The sequence below is a fragment of the Eptatretus burgeri genome, chromosome 6 (assembly GCF_056783735.1).
Source record: "Eptatretus burgeri isolate ZD-2024b chromosome 6, Ebu_testis_v1, whole genome shotgun sequence".
In the NCBI taxonomy this organism is placed as follows: domain Eukaryota; kingdom Metazoa; phylum Chordata; class Myxini; order Myxiniformes; family Myxinidae; genus Eptatretus; species Eptatretus burgeri.
In genome coordinates, this window is record NC_140966.1 from 84,052,219 (window position 1) to 84,062,266 (window position 10,048).

At 42.4% G+C, this 10,048-nt stretch overlaps 1 protein-coding gene across 6 annotated transcripts in view; it reads left to right on the plus strand.

The window, feature by feature from the left end:
* Window positions 1-1,676: 1,676 nt before the first annotated feature.
* The window catches only part of LOC147025214 (uncharacterized), a 41,712-nt gene continuing 33,340 nt past the window's right edge, over window positions 1,677-10,048 (plus strand). Inside the window, exon 1 of one of the 6 annotated variants that reach the window (XM_085885944.1) lies at window positions 1,677-2,435. In XM_085885944.1, coding sequence (XP_085742070.1) covers window positions 2,348-2,435 — 88 coding nt within the window. In that variant the 5' untranslated portion in view covers window positions 1,677-2,347. The remainder of the gene's footprint in view (window positions 2,436-10,048) is intronic. The other 5 variants (XM_085885945.1, XM_085885948.1, XM_085885947.1 and 2 more) reach the window with 5 other exon arrangements.

Genomic DNA, 10,048 nt, shown 5'->3' on the forward strand with positions numbered 1-10,048 from the left:
TTTCGCTGTTTATAGTTTTCTGGCTTCTTATCTGGCTCGATACAATTTGATTATATCTTTCCCCTTCCTCCAGATGGGGCTCTGTTTTCTTTGAGCTCGTTTGGCAAAGAATCACCACCTGATTCGCTGTTGTAATCGCGACGAGCCTGGTTCTCCACCTCAATGTTGCTCTCAACTATGCTCTTGTGCCATGTCGATGGGGGCTTTGCCTTCTTGCTTGCCTTTTTGGCCTCCATCTTCATCTTCTCTGGCCCCTTTGCCTCTTCTTATTCCTCTTCACCTCTGTCGGAATTGCTCTCAGTCAATTGTTCTCTCACAAGATGGTTCTGGTAGTGAAGCTTCCCACCTTAACTTCAATTCGTGCAAATTTGACCCTTCGTTGTCATCCCCTTCATGGTCTTTCTTTCTGACCTTACGACTTACTGGGAATAAAACTACAATACCCTTTTCAAGTTCAGATCCAAAAGCCTGGGGTTTTAATAACTGAAGGTGGCAGGAATTTGTAATATGCTCAGGATGCCAACAATACCTCACCTCCCCTATTCTTCTGAAAGACAGCGTCGGATGTTTAATGTCCACCAACAACCAGTGCTGGCAGATTGGTCCTCTAGCTTATTGTCCTTCCGAGAGACAGCACAACCATTGATGCCTTGCCCTGCATGTGAAGCACAAAGGTGACACAAAACGATGTGGAGACTCAAGCACAGGTAAGACAACTCTCAAGGTGAGTGTGCATACATCAAGCCAGCAATTCTCAACCTTTTTTTTTTAACTTGAGGTTCACATTTTTCGAGTTTGCTCGATCTTCGCGGCACACTGATTCAAATAGTTCCATGTCAATGTGTATCATATTTTCATCACCCACTAAATATTGGAAGGAAAAGTAGAAATAGCCTTTTCCACCCAGATCAGCAAATTGATTCACAAAATATTTCAACCAATGATATAAGTCAAATTGAAGTTTTTATTATGGAAGAAAATCCTATAAAGGAGATTATAAACTTAATCTTTTTCAAAAACACTTCTCTCAAATGTGTCATTAATGATCACAAGGAAGTGAAATTATTTATTTTAAACTGTTCCCAGAGGCAATCAAGTGAGAAATTGAAATCATCATCTGACACTCGTGAGAAACTTGCGCCTGCCTTGAGGAACAGAGGCGCTTGATGTTCGGTTCGGCTCTATGCTGGAAAAAGCTACACCAAGTTATTGATCCAGGCTCTGTCGACATGAGCTCTTGTTGTTCTTGAAAAATGTCAATGTTGAGAAACTCCCTTCACAAAAGTTACTTGTACGTTGTTGAAAAAGGCAGTGATGCATCAACGGCCCAATCAGAGATGGTTGGATACTTTTTTTTTTTCAACTGCAGACAAAATGCATCCAGAAACAAGTCGGTGAACTTAAGTTTGAGAGTGTGATTACTCCTGAGGTCGAGAAATTCCTCTCAAACTTTATCTGGAGAGACATCAGTCAAGGAGAAAGTTCCTTGACTGATGCCTCTTCCGATAAAGCGAAAGGATCACGAACTCATTCGTAGTGCTCCATTTTGGCCAACTTGAAGCAATGCATTCTTAAACTTGTTGCAAAGCATGCCCAGGCGTTGCGCTATAGCTGAAGTTTTGATTTGAACCCATTTTGGCTTGTCCGTTCATGAAAGCGCATTCTCACAGCGACTTTGCTTTCTTCGATTCAATTCGTTTACAGGTTCAGTAGTTTTTAATTAATAAAACACAGTGATGTTCTATATTTTCCATCCAATTACAAAAGTACCATGGCGCATGAGGGACTTTGTCATAGCACACGAGTTGAAAGCACTGAACTAAGCTATCGTCGTACTGTATGTACTTACATCGCCCTACCTTTCTTGTCCTCATCTTTTGTCCCAGACTTATTTTACTTTTTCATCAATCCTCAAACCTCCCCTTATTTATTTTTTAAAAAATCCTCTTGTAAGCATATTTGAGTTTTGGCAGAGAGCTGATCAAGCAAGTATGGTGGGAAAGTTCATATTCATAGGAGGTCTCCAGTGACCGTACAGACTTGCAACATTGATTGAGGCTCAGAGCATCTTGTCCATTTCTTGGTCAATTATCAGAAGCAGTGTCTTGATGAATTATGAATGGCACAAGAGAAGTGCTTTTAATGAATTACAATAACTGTATTTTCATAAACTCACAATATACACTCAACAACTCTATCCTTCATTCCCCTTCCACCCCCACTTTTCTATCCACAAGTAAAACCACCAAAATATCAGACATCCACTAGCAAGCTTTAGGAAACCTTATCAGCTATGCGTCACATTGCTCGTTTTCCCAGCGTCAAGAACCGGTGACGAGTGCCCGTAATGTGTCTGAACACCATCATGGGTCTAGAGTGCCCAATGTTGCTCCATCATGCAGTCATTTTGGGACTAATTGCACTGCTATGTCATGGTGAGTTATTCGTCAATGTTCTCCCTGCACTCTCCATGTTTGTCTTGTTAAGATTAAGAATGTGAGGGTAATTAATAGTTTGACAAACTTTGTTCTGACATGTCTTTTTGTTTCCTCGACAAAGGTTTACCATTAATTCGTTGTTGCGTCAACATGGACAATACTCATCTTAGTTTACTACATGCACTTGATGAACAAAGTAAGAGTAACTTTCTCCTTGAGTTTCATTTCAGGTGAAATTGTTTCATTTGAAAATTTTCCCCATTTTATATTGGTAGAAAAACATGATTTTGATTTGCTGACATGATCAATTTTTTTTTTGAAGTGCTGTTCTTCATATATCCTCTCGCTGTAAACTATAAAACAAATTGAACGTGAACAGCACTCAGTAGAGCGCAACCTCCACCAAGCTGAACAGTTTACGTTTTGTATCCCACTGATAGGTCGGATCTCGATTCGGACCTGAAGCAAAATCTAATCGGCTTGTTCTTGTCAACGAACCAACTCATCCACCAAGTTTTATCATAACTCGTCCATGATTTTTGAAATATCATGTTATGTAATCGTTTTTGGTCCAATATCTCTTCATGGTGAAAAAAAAAAATCACTGAAAAAAATAAAAATAGAGTTCATAGAACATGATACCCCACACAGTTACTGCCATCCATCCATCCATCCATCCATCCATTGGGACCATACTGTGCAGAGCATTGGTGCTGCCTAACTAGTCTCCCTGGCTATTCGACACAATCCTGGATGGGTCGCCACTCTGACACAGTATACCAGCATGCTGGAACTCATTTTGCCGAACTCAGAAGGATGACAGGCAGAGTCAACCCCATCTGGTATTAATTCAACAGCCAAGTGGAATTTTAACTCAGGATCCTCAGATCCCAAGCCCACCACCCAAACCATTAAGCTAACACCAGGCACACAGTTACTTCAATTGTACTAAAATAATGATTTTAATGATTGCTTACAAAAATCCAAAAGCATTCCAGAACATCACCCTTACACACTGCCCCCATTGAACCTTTATTTTTTTTTAATTAAAGTACTGTAAAACTGGAGGTTCTTGGAAGTATTTTATTATTATTATTATTATTATTATTATTATTTTATATACAATGTCAAGTCTCATATAAGTGCTAACATACAGAATGTTTCACAAGGGGAGCAGGAGACAAGAGGGATGGGAGAGGGAAGCACAAAACAGTGGAGAATAGACACATGAGGAGATCTGTGATTTGTGTGAAAAGGGATCAAACATATAATTCATTTATTTAAAAGTTTAAAGAGGTTTAAAGGTGTATAAATAAATAAAATTCTGAGTTTTACCAACATTTTACGCAGCGTCTATTGCACCACCCTATCTAACGTGCTACATTCGTGCATTGTGCCTGTTGTTTGTGTTCTTTATGACATCATTAGAAACACTAACTTTCTTGTTTGGAATTATTTTCAATTTTGTTTCATTGCCAGGCAGGCAGACACAATAACAAAAATTCTCACACCTCTCTGTGCATGTGCGGTCAGGACGAAATCAGAGACAAGTTTGGGTAAAATGAAAGACTTGTCTTCCTTTACACTTTCGGATTCGTGTTCAAAATATAATATTTAATCTAAATAAGTTGTTCCTCGATCATAAATTAACAATCATAAATTGATGACAAACAGACAATTGGGAATGAAAACGAAACCTCCTTCCACCTTCAGTGTCGGAGGTAATGAGTCTTGACAAAGTCACAGATTTGAAGCAAACAACTTAGCAAGCCAAATCAATACAAGTTGTTATTATTTCTCCTGTCACATTAAAACAGTAAACGTTTATAATTGGATATAAGCTGGACTTACAAGTCGGTAAAGCCAACAACGAGGTGTACAGGAAACTCACACATACCAACCACAATTGGCAGTTTGAGTCACACCATCCACTGATCCAGAAATTATTTGTTTTTTTTTTTAATCTTTTTATCTTTTACCAACTTAACAAGAGATTTTTTTCTTTTCCCAGTTCAGTATAGTATGAATTAAATAAATCACTGATCACACTTGTGGTGTTACACATTCTAGCATGTAACATTACAATTAAAAAGCATTACAAATAAACATGTGTGTGTGTGTGTGTGTATATATATATATATATATATATATATATATATATATATATATATATATATATATATATATATATATATATATATATATATATATATATATATATATATATATGTATATATATATATATATATTTTTTTTTTTTTACATTGACCTGAAAATTGTTCACCCATTCATTTCATTTTTAAGGCAAGGATCAAAGCTCATGGAAGAGCTGAAAGTGTGGATTCAGTCTTTTATTGCAGATCAAGTTCGAAGTATAAAACTTTTGTGGTTTTCAACCAAAATGATGATTTTTCCATTGCTGGTCTGACTTGGTTTTTCTTCGGGTTGCTACTTAACTTTTTCCACTCTGGGAGCTATTCTTAAACTAACAGGTCCCACAAAGTGAAGTATCATTAAACGGGGGAATTTCTTTCAATACAGTTACTATCAAGACTGCAGTACATTTTCCAGAGGTAAACACAATGGTTCATCAACAAAGAAACAAAAAAAATCTGACTATGAAAAGACAAGTCTTCATAAATTTATCAACTAAATGAATTCATGAATATTAAATATATTTATTCTTCAGATAAGACAAAAAAAATGTTTCTACCAATAAGGATGTCCATCACCATTGACTTCATCTATACTCTTCCCAATAAAATCCAGCAACAACTATTAAACTGTAAAATAAAATATGGATTCACAGTTCAGAAATGTCTGAGTTATGAGTCTGAAAACTCTGGCTATTGAGGAAATAAACTCAATCAGGAAGTTGGACGTGTAACATACAATGTTACAGTCAGCACCTGCACTGAGTGATACTGTAAATACAAGGCTCATGGAAGAAATGTGAAATTCACGTGAAAACCACAACTCAAACAGAATGTTTGGTCAACTTAAAGGCTGAACTTTCAAACTTGACTCCTTCCTCAAAGAACTGGTGACACCTTCACCTTGTAAAGTCTGTCTTTGTTCTACACTGCCCCCCACTCCCTCCTTCCCTTCCCCAGACATGAGATCAGGGCCATTTCACTGGACATATCTCAAGCTTTTGATACAGTCTGGCACCCTGCTTCCCTCCTTGCTCTCCACACTTTTTGCACATGACATCCAAAGCTACCTCCTCACATGGTTTACTGACTCTCTCGAATCTTGTAATTACCATGTAGCTCTGAACAGGATCCTCACATCTCCTCTCCCAGTCTGGGATGGAGTGCCCCAAGGCAGTGTCTTCAGCCCAGTCTTGTTCCTAATCTTCATTAACCTTTCTGACCCTCTGAAAAATCCTCCATGTCTTTGCAGATGACTCCACCCTCTGCTGTAGTATCTCCCATCCTTCAGATAGGCAGAAAGAAGCCTCTTCCCTCTTTACAGACCATGACAGAATCAAAAGCTGGTCCAACACTTGGAAAATGTCTTTCAATCCTAACAAATCTCACACTCACTCTGTTTCTCTGATTGGACCATTTGGCAAACCCTCCAATGTACTTCCTAAAGAAACCTCCTGAAGAAGATCAGGCACTCAAACTTTTGGGTCTAACCATCAGCCATGATCTTTCTTGGCCAAACCATGCATTTAAGTTGACCTCCAAAGCAAGCCACTGACTGGGAATCCTTTAACATGCTCAGTCTTTCCCTGGCAAATGTGAACTTTTATCAGCTTATAAGGCCTTCATCCCCAGCTCGATGGAGTATCGCTCTCTGGATTGGGCTGGTGCCTCTGCCTCACACCTTGCACTTCTTGGTGTTGTGGAAACCAAGGTCATCAAAATCATTGGAATCTCCTGCGATGAAGCTGAGTCTCTGGGACTGCCACTCTCGCATCATAGACAGGTCAGCGGCCTCTGTTTTGTACCACATCCTTTCCGGTCATGCACTCTCTGCTCCTCCATTGCTCTTTCTCCCACAGATTTCTGCAGGATGCACATATATGGTCTGATAATAATACACTTCTGGTGAAACTCTGAAAATCCAGGCTCACTGCTCACCTCTACTTATTTTGTTCCCCTTTTCTCTCACCTGTGGAACCAACATCCTCAGTCTGTTCAACCCATTCTTACCTCCAGTGCTTCAAGATGGCTGTTCATCACCACCTCAGTTCACCCCCCTATTCATACTCATGATATTTTCCAACCTCATTATCCCTCTCACAAGCCCATCCCTTCCTTTTCAGGTTATAATGCTTTTGACCCTCCTCCCCTACCCTCCACCACCACCTTTCACTCCATCCTCTCCCCCCTCCCCTTCCAATTTTGTCCCTTCCTCTTCTTGCTGTGTATGAGTGTGTGTCCACCTTGTTCACTCCCAGTTTCCTCCTCCCTTACTCTTTGATCTCATTCTTCCCCATACCCATTCTGTCTCCAAATGTCCCTCCATTGTGTTCCACCCCTTGCTGTTGGTATGTTTCTTCCTTTCCACTGTTTTTCTTGATCTGTTGTGTTCTGGTCCATTTTATGTTTTAGGTGTTTGTTGTTTTTTTTGTATACCTTGTCGAGGCTCATATGAGAGCTAACACACAATGCACATCAAGGGGGCATGAGACAGGAGGGGAGGGAGTGGGAAGGACAAAACAGTGGGGAACAGAGACATTTGGAGATCTGTGGAAGGGAGAGGGATGGGATGGGGAACATGGGGAATAGAATATGGACATTACAGGGACTTTCAGGAAGGAAAGCAGGGAATTTGAAGCAGGTGGGCTTGGGTGGATTATCAGGGGTAGAAAAGATCGAGGATTTGGATGGGGGATGATAAGAGGTGGTGGTGGACAGCTGTTTTGAAGCCATGGAGGGAAGAATGGGAATGAATAGAGTGAGGGAGTTTATTCCAAAGGCGGGAAAAAATAGGAATGAAAGAGTGTAGGTGAGCAGTGATTCGTGATTTTGGTAGTTTTACCAGAAGGGGGTTGTTGGCGGACCTTGAGCGCCCTGCGGAAATGTGGTGGGGACAAATCACAAAGAGAGAGAGAGAGAGAGAGCAGGGGGGGGCAGGGCTGGAGAGGAGACGGTAGAAGACAGAAAGACCACCGACCAACCTGCAGTGATTGAGTGAGAGGCCCAAACACTCAGCCTCATTGCGGGAGATGCCAATGATCCGAAATGCCTTGGTTTCTACAGCGTGAAGCCAAGAAAGGTGGGAGGGAGGAGCACCAGCCCAGAGGGGAGAGCAGTACTCCATCAGGCTACGGACAAAAGCTTTGTAAGTGGTCAGGAGCTCAAGAGGGCTGAGGAAGGACCTTGCACGATGGAGGATTCCCAGTCGGCGACTGGCTTTGGAGGCGAGGTTTGATATGTGGCTTTCCCAGGAAAGGTCATGGCAGATAGTGAGACCCAGAAGCTTGAAAGAAAGGACTTCTTCCAGAGGATTGTTGAGAAAGTGGATGGGGGGGGGTTTCCAAACGGTCCTTTCAAAGAGACATCGTGAGAGTGTGAGATTTGTCCGGATTGAAAGACATGTTCCACGTGTTGGACCAGTTTGTGATTTTATCCAGATCAGCAGTGAGCGAAGAAGCTGCTGCTTGCCGGTCTGAGGGATGACCGATGGTACGGCAGAGGGTGGAGTCATCAGCAAAGAGATATAGAGGATTTTCCAGAGTCGGAGAGATCATTGATGAAAACCAGAAAAAGAACAGGGCCCAGAACGCTACCTTGAGGAACTCCAGCCTGGACAGGAAGAGGGGATGAAAGAACTCCATTTAGGGCCACACGTTGACTGTGACAGGAGAGGAAGTCTGCGAGCCATGAGTGGCCTTGGATACCATAGGAAGAGTTTGGTGAGCAGGGCAGGGTGCCAGACTGAGTCAAAGGCACGTGATATATCCAGGGATACGGCTCGGATTTCCTGTCTGGCATTGAGGGCTTCCATCCATTGTTGGGAGAGCAGAAGCAGCATATCCAGGGTAGAGTGACCTGGTCTGAAACCAAATTGATGATCAGAAATCAAGCCATTGGAGAAGAGGAAGGATTTCATGTCTGAAGCGATGATGGATTCCATAACCTTGCTGATGATTGGGAGAAGGCTGATTGGTCTGTAGTTGCAGGGATCTGTTTTTGCACCTTTTTTGTGCAGGGCAATGATGTTTGCTGATTTCCAAGCAGATGGCAGATGACCTTGAGCAAATGAGAGGGTGAATAGAACAGAGAGAGGGTGAGCAAGAGCAGAAGAGCAGGCTTTGAGGCCACGTGGGCTGATGCCGTCTGGACCGGTTGCAGAATCTGTGTCGAGATTTGACAGCAAGCTCTCCACCTTGTCAGGAGAAAAGGACAAAATAGTCCAGGGACAGTTGGGTGCGACTGGGTAAGGTGGGTACAGAAAGTGATGGGTTTTGGACACAAGACTTAGCTGCAAACACCGAGTTTAGGCATTCGGCTTTTTCACGTGTGGTATCAGCAGTGCTGCCATTTGAGGTAAGTGAGGGGATGGAGGGGGAACATACACCAGAAACAGATTTGATTAGACGCCACCAGGATTTTGAAGAGGGAGAGAGGTTTGAGAGTTCAGACTTGAGATGAGAAAGATGTTGTTTTCTGGCTCTCCTGAGGGTAGATACACACTTGTTCCAAGTTTTATGGAAGGAACTGAGATTGCCCTCAGTTCGGTTTGCTTTCCATGAGGCAAAGGCAAGTTGTTTCAGGACAACTGCCTCGCCACAAGCTTCAGTAAACCAAGGGCAGGAGGAAGGGTGGGACAACTGAAGACGAGAGGGGATAAATCTGTGTATGAAGGAGAGCAAGTTTCTTTGAAAGAATTCCCACGATGAGTTGATGTTTGAGAAAGTAGCGATAGGAGACCAGTCTATAAGTTTGAGGGCTGCTTGGAGACCCTGCCAGTCGGCTTGAGTGAAATTCCAGACTCGACGGCGGTGAGGTGGTTCTCTGATAATAGCCAGAGAGATGTCCACTTTGACAAGGACGTGGTCAGAGGAACCGATTGGAGTGGAGGAAGAGCAGCAGATATTGTCAGGGAAATTTTTCAAAATCAGATCCAGAAGAGATGGAGTACCATTGGTTGAAATCCGGGTTGGGAAGTTGACCGATTGAGTCAGTCCTAATGAGTCGCAGAAAGCTTTTGCTGAGGTGCCATGGCAGGGGAGAGAGGTACCCACACGTAGCCAACTGGCATGATGATAATTGAAGTCGCCACATTTGAGGAAGAGAGAGCTTGGATGAGAAGATAGAAGTTGGTCCATGTTTTCAGATAGTGAGGTGTAGATGGAGTCATCACTGTTAGGTGGACGGTACAGTACACATATAAACATGAGGTGGGAGTTGAGGGGAGGCCATAGCCAGAGCTATTCCTGGGGGTGTGGGGGAGTGAGGGCAGTTCATGGAGAGTGAGGAATAGAGTCTTTGTTGAAGAGAGCAACTCCTCCACCAGGGCGAGGCTCAGGTCTGTCAAACCGGAAGAGGGAGTAAGCAGGGAGAGATACTTGGGAGTCAGACACGTCTTGGGGGAGGAAAGTTTCTGTTAGGCAGATAATGTCTGGTTTGTCAGTGGCAACCTGTATGGAA